Source organism: Callionymus lyra, chromosome 12 (assembly GCF_982586985.1).
Source record: "Callionymus lyra chromosome 12, fCalLyr1.hap1.1, whole genome shotgun sequence".
NCBI lineage: Eukaryota > Metazoa > Chordata > Actinopteri > Syngnathiformes > Callionymidae > Callionymus > Callionymus lyra.
This window is the reverse complement of record NC_141829.1, coordinates 7,467,516-7,484,431: the sequence shown is the minus strand read 5'-3', so window position 1 is coordinate 7,484,431 and position 16,916 is coordinate 7,467,516. Positions and strand designations below refer to the sequence as shown.

Genomic DNA, 16,916 nt, shown 5'->3' with positions numbered 1-16,916 from the left:
ATTCTCCGGCATATTGAGTTAAATAAAACAGGTCGTCGGAGAGAAACTGTCAAATAAGTGCGAAGACGTTCTCCGGAGCCTCGTAATGAGCCGACGTGGGATCAAGAAGTCCACGGAGAGACACGAGTGACAGCAGCAGCAAAACAGATTTGATTCGCAGGAACGACGGAGCAGGATGTCGGGGATTAATGGATCCGCGGGACGTGTTGTTATAATTGATCCCAGAGGGTTTTCTGTGTTACATCATGATTGAGTCATGATCGTCATTAAAGTTTCTACGTGTCTTATTCAAATGAAAGAGCGCAGACCTCCGCCAAGCAGCTCGTTTTTTTCCTCCGATGTGTTCGTCTCCTGGTTATAGTTCACAGGAAACAAGAGAACCATGTTGTGTTCAAGGGGTGTTGGAGAAATTTAAATCAAACCAATATTTGTCGTTACTACCCTTCGCCTTCAAACCAGCATCGATTCTTAAAGGAACATTTACACAAAGTCAGGGGTTTTGATCGACCAAATATACCATAAACAGGTGCTAATGATCATCAATTTCACAAGTAGTTTGAAACACAGTCGTGAAGTGAAGAAGATACCGATGTATAGGAGCTTAAAACTGGGTGAGGAACAACCAAACTATGCAACCAAGCTGAGGTTGAGGAGCAGTTTCATGTCACCGGTCGTACACCATGACTGAGCAACAAGACACAAGGTAGTTCTCCTGCATCATCAAGGTTCCTCCCAGACAGAAGATTTCAAAGCAGATGTTTCAAGATGTTCAAGATGTTGAAACGTCGAGGATCGTAGACGCAGTGGTCGGTCAAGGAAACTCAGTGCAGCAGATGAAAGATACATCAAGATTATTTACCTCCGAAATCATACGGTTTTCAGCCGTTCCATCACCTCAGAACTGGAAGAAACCAGTGGGACCAGGTTCACCATCTACTGTCCGGAAGAAGTCTGTCCAGGAGTGTCTTCATGGAAGAGTTGCAGCCAAACATTCCACCGACATGGAAACAAGACCAAGAGACTCAACTATGCACGAAAGCAAAGGAACTGGGAAATATTTGTCTGTAGCAGAAGTTTGTTCACTGAAGGTCTGGAGAGACAATAATGAAGTGTCTAAAGGCAACAGTGGAACATGTTGGAAGTTCTTGCAATTATGGGGCTTTATTTCTGCAATTGGAGTTAGAGGTTTGGTCATTAATGGTTTCAATGCTGAGAAATACAGATACTTATCCATCATTAATAACATCAGTGAGGCGTATGATTGGTACAAAATGTATTCTTCAGCAGGACAACGACCCCAAGCATACAGTCAATGTCAATGTATATATATATATATATATATATATATATATATACATATATATATATTTTGTTTCTGTTTGTTGTCAAACAGTTGTGTTTTGTATCAATATTTCCTCGTACTAAACTTTTGCACAGTACTATATATAGTATATATATATATATATATATATATACATATATATATATGTATTTTATTTGTTTGTGTTTGTTGTCAAACAGTTGTGTTCTGTGTAAATATTTCCTCGTACTAAACCTTTGCACAGTACTATATATATATATATATATATATATATATATATATATGTATTTTTATTTGTTTGTGTTTGTTGTCAAACAGTTGTGTTCTGTGTAAATATTTCCTCGTACTAAACCTTTGCACAGTACTATATATATATATATATATATATATATACAGTATGTATTTTATTTGTTTGTGTTTGTTGTCAAACAGTTGTGTTCTGTGTAAATATTTCCTCGTACTAAACCTTTGCACAGTACTATATATATATATATATATATATATATAAATATATATATATATACAGTATGTATTTTATTTGTTTGTGTTTGTTGTCAAACAGTTGTGTTCTGTGTAAATATTTCCTTGTACTAAACCTTTGCACAGTACTATATATATATATATATATATATATATATACAGTATGTATTTTATTTGTTTGTGTTTGTTGTCAAACAGTTGTGTTCTGTGTAAATATTTCCTCGTACTAAACCTTTGCACAGTACTATATATATATATATATATATATATATATATATATATATGTATTTTTATTTGTTTGTGTTTGTTGTCAAACAGTTGTGTTCTGTGTAAATATTTCCTCGTACTAAACCTTTGCACAGTACTATATATATATATATATATATATATATACAGTATGTATTTTATTTGTTTGTGTTTGTTGTCAAACAGTTGTGTTCTGTGTAAATATTTCCTCGTACTAAACCTTTGCACAGTACTATATATATATATATATATATATATATAAATATATATATATATACAGTATGTATTTTATTTGTTTGTGTTTGTTGTCAAACAGTTGTGTTCTGTGTAAATATTTCCTTGTACTAAACCTTTGCACAGTACTATATATATATATATATATATATATATATATACAGTATGTATTTTATTTGTTTGTGTTTGTTGTCAAACAGTTGTGTTCTGTGTAAATATTTCCTCGTACTAAACCTTTGCACAGTACTATATATATATATATATATATATATATATATATATATGTATTTTTATTTGTTTGTGTTTGTTGTCAAACAGTTGTGTTCTGTGTAAATATTTCCTCGTACTAAACCTTTGCACAGTACTATATATATATATATATATATATATATACAGTATGTATTTTATTTGTTTGTGTTTGTTGTCAAACAGTTGTGTTCTGTGTAAATATTTCCTCGTACTAAACCTTTGCACAGTACTATATATATATATATATATATATATATATAAATATATATATATATACAGTATGTATTTTATTTGTTTGTGTTTGTTGTCAAACAGTTGTGTTCTGTGTAAATATTTCCTTGTACTAAACCTTTGCACAGTACTATATATATATATATATATATATATATATATACAGTATGTATTTTATTTGTTTGTGTTTGTTGTCAAACAGTTGTGTTCTGTGTAAATATTTCCTCGTACTAAACCTTTGCACAGTACTATATATATATATATATATATATATATATATATACAGTATGTATTTTATTTGTTTGTGTTTGTTGTCAAACAGTTGTGTTCTGTGTAAATATTTCCTCGCACTAAACTTTTGGACCAACGACAGCGACACAAACGCACAACAACACGTTGACATTAAAGCAAACTTTTCGTCTCAAAGTCTTGAACAAGTTTTTCAAAAAACGGGATGAAAACGACACTGTGTGAGTCGAGGCCGTCGTGGTTGTGCGTCGATGCGAGCAGTCGGGTGAATAAAGTGTCACAGACACACACACACACACAGACAGACACACACAGAGCTTATCTGTGAGCTCGGGTCGTCCTTTTGTCTGAGTCCTGCTCCCGACGAAGACTCTTTGAACCTGACAGGATAATTAAAGCGCGAGCAGGAAAAGCTGACATTTGCATTCTGACCTTTTTGATTCATGAGTCGAATATTGCTCGGCAGTGACTTCCAGAACACATTAGAATATCCTTGCGTGTGTGTGTGTGTGTGTGTGTGTGTGTGTGTGTCGAGGTGTGATCCAAACATTTGAGAGTGTGTGTCTCAATGAGGATCCGTCTCTTTATTAACGAGCTGTTTTGCGGCGAGCGTTTCCATTTGAATGTTGAAATTGTCCGAGCGACGATCAGAGCGAAAGGTAATGGACTCGCGTCCTTGTCACACACACACAAAGTCAGGCTCAGCATCCTCGTGTGTCTGTGTGTGTGTGTGTGTGTGTGTGTGTGTGTGTGTGTCCGTGTGTGTCCGACACAAACAAGTGTTGACTCAGGTGCGTGTTTGTCCTTCACGTGACCTTCTCTGGACCAACTTTTGTGGAGGAGCTTCCAGGTGACGGAGAGAAGAAGATGAAGAACCTGCAGGAGAGTCAACAGTCGTGTGTCTTCACTGATCTGAGTCGTCCAGGATCTCAACTGTTCACGGATCACTTTCTATTTGAGGAGATGAAGATGAAGATGAAGAAGATAAAGAGGACGAGTATGTCTTCATCACCACCATCATCATCATCATCATCATCACCACCATCAACGTCACCGTCATCATCGTCACCGTCAACATGACCGTCAACGTCACCGTCATCGTCAGCACCATCATCATCTTCATCTTTATCTTCATCACCATCATCACCATCATCATCATCATCATCATCATCATCCTCATCATCCTCATCCTCTTCATCCTCGTCTTCATCTTTATCTTCATCACCATCACCATCATCATCATCATCATCATCATCATCATCATCATCATCATCATCTTCATCATCATCATCATCTTCATCCTCATCTTCATCTTTATCATCATCACCATCATCATCATCATCATCATCATCATCATCATCATCATCCTCTTCATCCTCGTCTTCATCTTTATCTTCATCACCATCACCATCATCATCTTCATCATCACCATCATCTTCACTGTCTTCATCATCATCATCATCATCATCATCATCATCATCATCATCATCATCATCATCATCATCATCATCATCTTCATCGCCATCACCATCACCATCACCATCACCATCACCATCACCATCACCATCACCATCACCATCACCATCTTCATCTTCATCACCATCACCATCACCATCACCATCACCATCACATCACCATCTTCATCTTCATCTTCATCTTCATCACCATCTTCATCGCATCATCATCATCATCTTCACGGTCATCTTCATCTTCATCTTCATCCTCATCATTATCATCTTCATCCTCATCTTCATCATCATTGTCATCATCATCATCATCATCATAATCATCATCTTCACTGTCATCTTCATCTTCTTCTTCATCTTCATCTTCATCTTCTTCATCTTCATCTTCATCTTTATCTTTATCTTTATCTTCATCTTCATCACCATCTTCATCATCATCTCCATCACCATCAACGTCACTGTCACCGTCAGCGCCATCATCATCATCATCTTCATCATCTTCACTGTCATCTTCATCATCTTCACTGTCACCGTCACTGCCATCATCATCATCTTCATCATCTTCACTGTCATCTTCATCTTCATCTTCTTCATCTTCATCTTCATCTTCATCTTCATCTTCATCTTTATCTTTATCTTCATCTTCATCACCATCTTCATCTTCATTTTCATCATCTTCACTGTCACCGTCACTGCCATCATCATCATCTTCATCACCATCAACGTCACTGTCACCGTCACCACCATCATCATCATCATCTTCATCATCATCACTGTCATCTTCATCATCTTCATCACCATCAACGTCACTGTCACCATCACCATCACCATCACCATCATCATCATCATCATCTTCATCCTCATCTTCAGCTTTATCATCCTCACCATCATCATCATCATCATCATCATCATCATCATCATCATCTTCATCCTCGTCTTCATCTTTATCTTCATCACCATCACCATCTTCATCATCACCATCATCTTCACTGTCTTCATCATCTTCATCTTCATCTTCATCTTCATCTTCATCTTCATCTTCATCACCATCACCATCACCATCACCATCACCATCTTCATCTTCATCTTCATCACCATCACCATCACCATCACCATCACCATCACCATCTTCATCTTCATCTTCATCTTCAGCTTCATCTTCATCACCATCTTCATCGCATCATCATCATCATCTTCACTGTCATCTTCATCTTCATCATTATCATCTTCATCCTTATCTTCATCCTCATCATTATCATCTTCATCTTCATCATCATTGTCATCATCATCATCGTCATCATAATCATCATCTTCACTGTCATCTTCATCTTCATCTTCATCTTCTTCATCTTCATCTTCATCTTTATCTTTATCTTCATCTTCATCTTCACCATCTTCACTGTCACCGTCACTGCCATCATCATCATCTTCATCACCATCAACGTCACTGTCACCGTCACCGCCATCATCATCATCTTCACTGTCATCTTCATCATCTTCATCACCATCAACGTCACTGTCACCATCACCGCCATCATCATCATCATCTTCATCATCTTCACTGTCATCTTCATCATCTTCATCACCATCATCTTCACTGTCACCATCACCGCCATCATCATCATCATCATCATCTTCGTCATCTTCATCATCTTCATCACCATCATCTTCATCATCTTCATCACCATCATCTTCACTGTCACCATCACCGCCATCATCATCATCATCTTCATCATCTTCACTGTCATCTTCATCATCATCATCTTCATCATCTTCACTGTCATCTTCATCATCTTCATCACCATCATCTTCACTGTCACCATCACCGCCATCATCATCATCATCTTCATCATCTTCATCACCATCATCTTCTGTCAGAGCTTCTATGAATCCCTCAACATGACTTTGTACTTAGTTACTAGTTACTAGTTAGTTAACTGCAGTCACTCAAGTCTGAAGGCGATGATTTCAAGGAGTGACTTTTCTTTTCTTCCCCAAAAAAGTGACGTCAATGCAGTTCAAGTGCGACGAGTCGACGGGAAACGAGAGACATTTGAGGTGAACTCGTCTGTTATCAAGACACTGAGGAACAAACAGGAACCTTTGAGCTTCCAGTCAAACAGGAAGAACCAGGGAGACGTGAGCAGAGCTGCAGTGCATCCTGGGAACAAAGAAAAATATAGAAGACCTTTGAATAATTCAGTCTCTTCGTCGACATATTGGAAACTTTTCGACACAAGAAATAATTCCACAGTCGTGAACATTTGTTTGCTCAAGACTTTGACTCTTGACTTGTCCCGGGTCTGACCCAGGACACCCGGGTCTGACCCAGGACACCCGGGTCTGACCCAGGACACCCAGGTCTGACTCAGGACACCCGGGTCTGACCCAGGACACCCGGGTCTGACCCAGGACACCCGGGTCTGACTCAGGACACCCGGGTCTGACCCAGGACACCCGGTCAAGAATGAGGGAGAATATAATAAAATAATTTAAAGTAAAATGACAGTTGTCTCGTTAATTGTTTATTTTATTGAATAGAAAATTGTTGCACAGAATGTTATTAATTATATTTTATCATGATTAAAAATACAACGCAAAATATAAACCTTTTAATACTTTAATTCTATTTTTTCTCTGAGTAAAAACATATAATAAAATAATATCTTATACATTTTTGTTTTGATTTACATTTTAAAATGTTACTACTTTGTCATTTTATTTTTCCACCACACAATAGAATATTTAGAATAAAGAAGAGTTATTATATTTACATTAGAGTCATAACCTGGGAAAAGTAGTAAGTTTCTTCTTTTAAGTTTAAATATAAATATTTACATGTATGTGATGTTTTATTCATTCATTTATTCATTCATCTGAATATTTATTGTGCATCAAAATATCTTTAAAATATATATATATATACTGTATGTATACATAGAAATATTAAATATATATATATAAATAAATATAAATATAAATAAGAGTTTGAAGGTCCACATTTTTAATGTTAATATGAAATGTTAACCAATAATTTACAGAAAACATATTCAACGTAATATCCATGAATCATAAAACACAAGAAAAAGTACAAGTTATTTTTATAAAAGTCAAAAAATGAAGTTATTTAACTAAATGGTAATAAAAAATACTAGCTTAGCTAGCTGCTAAATTTGCTAGCTGCAGGTAAAATAAAAAACAAAACAAAAAAAACAATATTAATAACGTTTGAGGAATTTACTTTTAATTTAATTAATTTTAATTATTTTTTTTATTTTTTATTAACGTTTCGTGCCGTTTTTTTCGCATAATGTTAATTTAATGTATATATTTATAAGCGTTTTAATTTCTACGTATTGATTTTTAGAAAGACTGCATGGCGGCGTTACACGACCATCTAGCGGCCATAAGTAGTACTGCATATGTACAGGATTTTAAACGTTCTTTTTGTGTTTACTCCAATAAAACACCAAATAAATGAATCCAATGAAAGTTAAGTTTTAGACTGAAAGGAAAACCTTGTGTCCACGTGTGTCTCACAACAAAAAGTATTTTAAAAAAAAGAAAGAAAAACAAACTGGAGTAAACATTTTTATTCACTGTAGAACCAGATCCAGGTTCAGACAGAAGTTTGTTCAGAGATTCATTGGTTCTGGTCAGAGCTCCTCGTGGATCAGGACTCTGGCTTTCTTCATGTTCTCAGTCACTGTTGGAGGACCACACATGAGATACAACTTTATTGATAATACAATCATTTTTCCACTGACGTCACTCACAGAGACTTAAATCCACGGGTTCGTAGACGAAATGAGCGTTACTGTATCTTCCTTGGATGTCTGCACGGACCGCCATCGACGGGTCTGTGGAAGAAAACATAGTTTCAAATATTTATCAATAAAATGAAACAATTACCGTTTGATTTGGCACCAAATTATAAAAATTAAGAAGAAAAATAATTGCCTCAGAATGACGTAAAGAAATGTTTTCCTTAATAATAATCTTAAAAATAGAAGCTACAAATCAACTTGTGTCATTTTATATACATTTATATTTTTATATTACAGTTAAATTGTAAAATTATGTCCATAAATTTAAAGATTTTTAAGCGGAAAAATGTAAATAACATGTAAAAATGTTTTTGTTTTGCAAAAGTAAATGCAGTAATTTTATTTCATTTTATTGTTGTTGTATTTAATTATCTTGTCTTGTAAAAAAAAAAAACACAATACATTTTAATTAAACAAATAAACTAAACCATGTGAAACAAACTGATAACTTAGAAAATACATTAAATAACTTAAATGCAATATATATTACAGAGAAAAACTCTCTTATTTTATTAACATTTGTCAAGTTTACAAATGTTAATAAACAAATCTTCTTAATAATAATCTTATAAATAGAAGCTACAAATAAAGTTGTGTCATTTTATATACGTTTATAATTTTACATTAAACATTGTAGAATTATGTTCATAACTGTCAAGATTTTTCAGCAGGAAAAAGGTAAATACAAAAATATGAAACAATTGAATTTTCTTTTGGATAATTTTAATGTTGTATTTAAACTATAAATCTGGTTTTGTAAATAATATACATTTTTTTAATAAAAGAAGAAAAAAAAACGCAAAAAAAAAAACTTGTCAAGTTTGGAGATAAAAACTTAATCATTAAAAATGAATAAATATTTAAGAATAATCATGGTAGATATTTTATTTCTACTCAATAATGTTCAAGTTTTACTTTAGGAATCGTGTTAGTTTGACTTAGTTTTAATGGTTCATGATGAGATTGTGACGTTTCTTACCAACAAAGAGGATTCTGGGAACGTAGTAACCGTCCGGCGCCATGTTCTTGTCGTTAACTTCTTCCTGTAGAGACACGATCGTTTACATTTGTTATTACTTATTACTTATTTTTTGTTAGAAAATCTTTCAGAAAAGTTTCATTACCACCAAGTTCAGCATAACAAAGTCTTCTTTGGCCATTTTCTGGATGGGTTTGCTGCCGGAAAACACCTTTTTAAGAGCTGTTGAAAGAACCTTTTATTTATAACATCCTTTCATTGTTATTCATAAAAGTCATTTAACTTTTCCTTATATTTATTGTCAGTTCAACGTCGTAGCGATTTGTCCTTGAACTCAGAATTAGAAAAAAAAATATTATCAGATTGTAAACAATACAAGGGGATTTTTTTATGCGTGTTCAGGAACCATCAGTAGATTCTGATCCACAGACCTCAGAGCCCGAGCTGGGGTGTAAGTCTGGATCAGATCACTGATGGAAGGTCTGACCATGAATAGATCTGAAAGTAAGAACCAGAATTTTTAAAATGATCCTTAAAGAAACTGGCAGCCAGTGAAGAGTTTTAAGGATCGGAGAAATGTGAGTTCTTCTACTAGAGCAGGTCAGAATTTTCACTGCAGAGTTTTGTATGAACTGCAGGCGAGACACATCCTTCTTGTTTAGACACCAAAATAAACGGTTACAATAGTTTGAACGACACAAATACATGGATTATAAAAACCAGATCATGTTGTGACAACTTTTTCCTAAATTAAGAGATATTTCTCAGTTGAAGGAAACAGTTTCTGGTCAGTTTTCTGCAGTGTTGAACTACAGACATGTCATGGTGATGACATAATAATACAATTTAATTTAAATAAAAATTAATATAAATTAATAAAAAATGATGATCAATAAATCTTTGGAATAACTTTGTTTTTCATGACTGTATATATAAAACAAACAATTGATCTTTTTTTCCGAGAAGAGCCAAAAGTGAATATTATGAATATTATTATATTTTAAAAAAACAACATGAAAATCAAAACTCCCTGTATTGTCTTCCAGTTCAAAATAACATTAAACACTTTTTTTTTAAAAGACGGACAAATGTATTTTTTCAGTATTAATGGATTAACAATCAGCAGCATTTGACAACTAGAAGCTCCACTACAAGTTAACATCTGTTGCAGAGAGGAAGTAGAACGAGAGAGAAAGCACTGACTGTTACTATAAATACTCCACATGCCTCCCAATACTTGCGGAACTTGAAATATGAGACGACTTTAAAAGAGCTTCAAAGAACAAAAGACGAGAAATCCCTCATCACTCTCATCAACACGTTCTAATGACTGGTTCCACCGACAGCTAACAATAACAACAAGAGAACATCCCAAATAACACTTCAGATGCAGGAAGAAGATGTAAGGAGGGAGGATGCTATCGAGGCTTAAAGGAACGTCGAGGTTTGTTCGGGCGAACAAAAGCGACATAAAAGAAATGTGGGTGTGGACGGACAATAATGGGAAATAAATGCTCGGCTCTAATAAAAACACCCTGTGAGTGACGCGCTTTGTTCCGATTCAAGTCCGACCAGTATATCTTATTGTTTTATATTCAACACCGAGTGACATACCTTGGCTGTGCTCACACTCCTCCCGGTGGTGAATGACCATCAACGGCTTCTTACTGAAGGGAGACAAAAAAAGGATGGATTCATAGGTTAAGACGTGACTAATGGTCTTCGTACCTGTCCGCGGACTTCTTCAGGGCGGCCTCGTAGGTCGTCTCCCAGGCGATGCCGCCGCCCCATCCTGCCCGGCAGAAAACGTGTTATAACTCGACTTATGCTTGGAAAATTAAAGACGTCCGAACCTCTCGCCAGTGCAGCGCCCCCTGTTTTTCCCGCCGGGTTGTCAGCGTGGACGCTGACCACGAGCAGTACAGCCAACACGACCAGGCGATGCATCACTTCCTGTCGTTTAAAATGAACATTTTGTATAATTAGACTTGAAGCGTTTTCAGCTCGCAGACCTCCCCCAAGCAGCACCAAGCAGCCCCTAATTCATCGGATCTTATTACAATAGTTTTAATTTTATCTTTATCATTTCAATGACAGTCAAAGTCAAGTTTTTATTACTGAATTAATATTGACTTCTCGCCCTCTTTCTATTCCTAATGTGTCATTTTTCACAATTTTCTTTGTCATTTACTCTTTTAAAATAGTCCGTAAAATATAATAACGTGATTTATCCATGACTTTCTCATTTACGTGAATAAAAACGTATATTCTTTCAATTTAAAATAAGCGTGAATCCATCGCACAACCCAGTAGAAACATTCAAGGTCATAATCCAGAACATTTCACCCTCTAATCCCGAAATCAGCGAATTATTTATCAAACATACATGGATCTTATTACAATAGTATTAATTTTATCTTCATCATTTCAATGACAGTCAAAGACAAGTTTTTATTCTTTAACACTGAATTAATATTGACTTCTCACCTTTATTTCTTCTTTCTATTCCTAATGTGTCATTTTCCACTCTTTTTTTTGTCATTTACTCTTTTCAAATAGTCCGTAAAATATAAAAACTTTTGATTTTGCGACAGGATTTATCTACGACTTTCTCATTTACGTGAATAAAAACGTATATTCTTTCAATTTAAAATAAAAGTCAATTCATCGCACAACCCAGTAGAAACATTCAAGGTCATAATCCAGAACATTTCACCAATTTATCCCGAAATCAGATGATTATTCATCAAAACATACACAATAGAAAGAGAAAAAGAACTTGTAAATTCCTGTTAAAGTCTCGTGTGAGCAGCAGTCGATCTCTTACCTTCGCAGTGCGACGACGATCTGCGATCACGACACACTCGAGTCATTTTTAAAAGCCATGGAACTGGACGAACAGGTCAATCAAAGCTGTCGTGTGTCGTTAAATACTTTTGTCGACATGTGGCTTGTTCGCACCTGAACCTGAACTTGAATGACTCACCAATTTCAAAACTGACTGAATATTTAAGTGGATTTTTTTTTAATGGAATAATTCCAATATTCAAATACTATTCAATAAGTATTTTAATATCATGACATTATCACTGTTTTTACTCAATATGTTGTACTTTTACTCTCCAAGAACTAACCAAGAAATAACAGAAGTTATTGAACAACTATTTTATTCGTTCATTAAAATAAAAAATATGAACAATTAAATCCAAGTTAAATCCTTTGGATATGTTTGTTTTTGTTTATTTAAACTGTCCGTTTCTGTAGCTGTTTTATTAAACACTCAAATAATTCGTTAACATTTTTATTTTTTGTATTTTATTTTTAGATAAATTAATCATTTTTAATATAAGTATCTGTGTAAGAAAACCATTTTTGACCACTAGGTGGTAACAAACTGAACTATCATCCACGTGTCTGCTTCGATACCGTCGGTAAAAACACAAATATTAAACTATTAAAAGCAGAAACTTTGTTTTAATTGTTTAATAATTTTTTTAATTTGTTTCCGATTTTGTACATTTGTTTTGGACTTCCCAGCAACCGCAAATAATAATAATACTAATAATATACGTTCATTCAACACGTAAAAATAATATATAGTTATTTAATATATAAAAGCGACAGAAAAAAGATAATAATGTTAAGTATCGAGTTTGTTTTGCTTTTTCTATATGAAATAAATGTTCTTTTTTATTAGCACTGAAAAATTAACAGTAAAAATAACAATAGATTTACATTTTTATTCAAGTTTATTTACGTTAAAAGCATGCGTCACAATTGTCTCCAAAAAAATCCTCATCAAGTTCAGGACTTTGCATTTAATACATTTATTTAAACTACAGTCTAAATGATTCTAGAAAAAAAGACGACTTTAAAATACAAAATTAATCTTTTTGGAAAAAAAAAGTCAAATTTTCTTTCAAACTGGGTGAAATATAATCACCTTTTCTCTGATTTATAAATCAAATAAAAACCCATCTATATAACCAGGGTTCTATGAATGCTCGTTACGCCCTCTACAAGCTGTGGCTATGGGTGACCACAATGCAGAGCCTCCAGGTTGCCCATAGCAACAGTCTGTAGAGGGCAGGGCATGTATGAAGTAGAGCATTACTCACTCATCATTTTAAATGTTTCTTTTCATTCATTTGTTCTCTGGATAATTGAATTCATCTTCGGAGCCGCTCTCGTTCCACCGGCAGCTGCTCGGCGAGCCACTCCACCGTGCGGCGCCGAGCCTCCTGCCAGCTGAACTTGGGCGCGTAGCCGAGGTCCCTGCGCGCCTTCTGGTAGGTGAAGCTGAACGGCGTGTTGCACATGGTGAGCAGCTGCCGGTTCAACGCCGGGGCGACCCGTACGAAGGGTCGCAGCAGGAAGCAGACCAGCTCCGCCACGAAACACGCCACGTAGAGCAGTCTCAGCGGCAGGAAGTGCCGGTCCTGGATCCTGAACCCCAGCGGCGACGCCATGACGTGGTTGAAGTCCGAGTAGCTCACGTGCGGCGTGTCGTCCGACACGAAGTAGACGTTCCCTCCGATCCGGTTTCGCCCGTGAGGGTCTTTGAGGCCGCGGGAGGCCTGGACGTGGGCCGCGGCCACGTTGCCGACGTAGACCGGGTTGACCTTGGCCTCGGGCGCCGAGATTCGGTACAGGACGTCGTTGTTCCGGATCCCGTCGCGCATGTGGCCCAGCAGGAAGCGGCATCCCTCGCCGTAGATGTACATGGGCCTCAGGGCGCAGGTGGCCAGTCGGCCCCCGTTCCGGAGAAGGTCCCCGTTGGCCTGCAGGGCTAGACGTTCCGCCTCCTTCTTGGTCCGGCTGTAGGGGAACTTGAGGGCGCAGTGGTACACCGTGGACTCGTCGCCGTTGACGATGGCCTCGCCCCGACTGTTGGGCCCCATGACCTCCAGAGTGCTGGTGTAGATGAAGGACACCACGTTCTCCTCGAGACAAGCTTCTAGAAGCATCTGAGTACCTGCAAGTTTACACAACAAGCCCATGAAAATAATCATCCATTATTATTATCATTATTATCCTTATTATCCTTATTATCCTTATTATCATTATTATCCTTATTATCATTATTATCATTATTATCATTATTACCATTGTTATCATCATTATCTCTATTATCAGTTTTTAAGGTGGACAAGTAGGTCAAACTACGATATATTTTCACACACAATGTGATTTATTGTTTCTGTCTTGACTCTTGATCTTTTTTCTTCTTCTCTTTCTTCTTGCGTTTCAGTGTCGCTAACCTCTTTATTTTGACAATAGTAATATTAATAATAAATTACTATATTTAAATCTAATATTACCCTTTTTTTTAAAGTTTGTTATGTTTATATAAATTTAAATTATAAAAGGTTCTCATAGCCGGATTGTAAGGGTGTAAAAAATAAGATAAACTAGAGCATTGCTGCCCCCTGCTGTCTGGATGTCATTACTAAATTTGGCCTAGAAGTGCAAAACAAAAGTTACAAACTTACAATTTCCTGAAACGAATATGAAAAACTCATTAACAAACTCTAAAACAAAATATGTTTCTTTATCAAATATGTTGCTGTTTTTTTTGTTAGTACTTTAGAATGTATACTGTAAACACAACTAAAAATATAATTATATATTAATTATAGTTTATTTTTTATTATTATTCTTTATTCATGTAAAACAAACGTATTAATTATTAAGGAATTTAATGTAATTCCTTAAATCATTGTAAATAATGACTTCATTTTTAAGTGCTGGATGATTTTAATTGAATACAAACATCTTAAACTACTAAGTTTTGTTTTATTTTGGTAAAGAGTTTAAAAGTTGGAGGAATATTGTCACTTTTCTCTGATTTAAAAGTCAATAATATATCAAACTTTATACTATCATCCATAAAACACACACATCTTGAAACTACTTTACAATTTTTCCATCAATTTGTATCGGAATTTACGTCCTTCGACTTTAATTAAAATAGTGTATGTTTCAGTTCCTTCTCTACAATCCATCCCTCAGGTTTACCTTTGACGTTTACTCCGTGCAGCTCCTTGTACTCCACAGCTCCGGTCACGTCGATGATGGACGCGATGTGGAAAACGGTGGAAGCTCCTCGACAAGCATTTTTCAGGAAGTCTCCGTCCCTGATGTCGCCTTCAAAGACCCGGACCCTCGTGTCTCCCCTGAGCTCTGACAAAAGACATTCAATGATTGCATCAAAAACTAAAAGGTTTCATTCTTCCAAGAGTTACCAGTCAAAGACTCCAGCAGTTGTGCAGGAACTCTCCGGTCCAGCAGTCGAATCTCCGCCATGTCTTCTTCTTCTTCCAGCAGCATCTGGACCAGACGTTTCCCCAGAAACCCTGCGGCTCCCGTGACCAGAACCACGTCGTCCTTCAGAGACATGGCAGCAGAATCTTCTCGGTCCCGGGTCCTGGAGAGGGAATGAGATCCCGGGAGAGTCGCCTCCTTTATTGGGGCTTCAAGGTCAGCGAGGAGGAGGTTTTGTTTCAGCTGATACCACTGAACACTTCATTTTTTCGTGAGAATCAATATTTGTCCACGAATGTTCTGTTTTTCTTCAAACATTTTTATGTTAAAATTGTTGAATTATCATGTTTCCTGTCAAACACACGTTTCCTGATGATTTTAATTACAGGACTTTTTATACTGAAAAAGTACTTGAAAGTATTGTAAAATAAAAGCGTTTGAAAAGCCTTCAAATAATATTTAAATAAACGTCACTTTGTACTGTAGTGTAAACAGAGACAGTCACTGAAGCATTGAAGCCAACCATGTTGCCGCTTTGCATGATGGTCCTTCCTATTAGTATTTTCCCATCAGGCTCTGCAGTATTACTCCTTGGTGCTTCATAGTATTCATCCACGAGGCTTGGTAGTAATACTTTGTGGTATTACTCTCCTTGAATCCAAATTAAAATTTAAGAAAGCCTTATAGTATTTCTCCCAGAGGTTTTGTAGTATTACGCTGCGAGACTCTGCAGTATTATTCGCTAGGCCTCATTGTAAACCTCTATTAGGCCTTGTTATATTTCTCCACGAGGCTTCGTAGTATAACTCCATGAGACCTTGTAGTATTACTCTGTAAGGCTTCATAGTATAACTTCATGAGACCTTGTAGTATTACTCCATGAGACCTTATAGTATTACTCTGCTAGTCTTCGTAGTATAACTCCATGAGACCTTGTAGTATTACTCCGCGATAATTTGTAGTGTAACTCCATGAGACCTTGTAGTATAACTCCATGAGACCTTATAGTATTACTCTGCTAGTCTTCGTAGTATAACTCCAGAAGACCTTGTAGTATTACTCCGCGATACTTTGTAGTGTAACTCCATGAGACCTTGTAGTATAACTCCACGAGACCTTGTAGTATAACTCGATGAGACCTTGTACTATTACTCCACAAGGCTTCGAAGTTTAACTCCATGAGACCTTGTAGTATAACTCCACGAGACCTAGTAGTATAACTCGATGAGACCTTGTACTATTACCCCACGAGGCTTCCAAGTATAACTACATGAAACCTTGTAATATTACTCTGCTAGTTTTCGTAGTATAACTCCATGAGACCTTGTACTATTACTCCACAAGGCTTTGAAGTTTAACTCCATGAGACC

The 16,916-nt window shown here is 36.0% G+C and overlaps 2 protein-coding genes across 2 annotated transcripts; both read right to left on the bottom strand.

Moving 5' to 3' along the window:
- Positions 1 to 8,054: 8,054 nt before the first annotated feature.
- LOC148068101 (anterior gradient protein 3-like) lies at positions 8,055 to 12,159 on the bottom strand. The gene is made up of 8 exons (XM_087804124.1): positions 12,110 to 12,159; positions 11,136 to 11,235; positions 11,011 to 11,074; positions 10,897 to 10,949; positions 9,428 to 9,504; positions 9,283 to 9,346; positions 8,253 to 8,336; positions 8,055 to 8,182 (listed from the first exon to the last, which is right to left on the bottom strand). Exons 2-8 carry the CDS (start codon positions 11,227 to 11,229, stop codon positions 8,133 to 8,135), a joined length of 486 nt encoding a protein of 161 aa, XP_087660250.1. The 5' UTR covers positions 11,230 to 11,235; positions 12,110 to 12,159; the 3' UTR covers positions 8,055 to 8,132.
- Positions 12,160 to 13,008: 849 nt separating this feature from the next.
- Positions 13,009 to 15,681, bottom strand: hsd3b1 (hydroxy-delta-5-steroid dehydrogenase, 3 beta- and steroid delta-isomerase 1). The gene is made up of 3 exons (XM_087803779.1): positions 15,528 to 15,681; positions 15,301 to 15,465; positions 13,009 to 14,257 (listed from the first exon to the last, which is right to left on the bottom strand). Exons 1-3 carry the CDS (start codon positions 15,679 to 15,681, stop codon positions 13,452 to 13,454), a joined length of 1,125 nt encoding a protein of 374 aa, XP_087659905.1. The 3' UTR covers positions 13,009 to 13,451.
- Between the last annotated feature and the right edge of the window lie 1,235 nt (positions 15,682 to 16,916).

Bases quoted from the DNA above. Each gene is read 5' to 3' on its own strand.
- LOC148068101 (XM_087804124.1), bottom strand. From the start codon at position 11,229: ATGCATCGCCTGGTCGTGTTGGCTGTACTGCTCGTGGTCAGCGTCCAC. The intron at 9,505-10,896 runs GTATGTCACTCG...TTCTTTCAACAG, and splicing joins GGAGTGTGAGCACAGCCAAG to CTCTTAAAAAGGTGTTTTCC. The intron at 8,183-8,252 runs GTGAGTGACGTC...GTCCTCCAACAG, and splicing joins ACCCGTGGATTTAAGTCTCT to TGACTGAGAACATGAAGAAA.
- hsd3b1 (XM_087803779.1), bottom strand. From the start codon at position 15,681: ATGTCTCTGAAGGACGACGTGGTTCTGGTCACGGGAGCCGCAGGGTTT. The intron at 15,466-15,527 runs GTAACTCTTGGA...GTCTTTTGTCAG, and splicing joins ACTGCTGGAGTCTTTGACTG to AGCTCAGGGGAGACACGAGG. The intron at 14,258-15,300 runs GTAAACCTGAGG...GTAAACTTGCAG, and splicing joins GCACGGAGTAAACGTCAAAG to GTACTCAGATGCTTCTAGAA.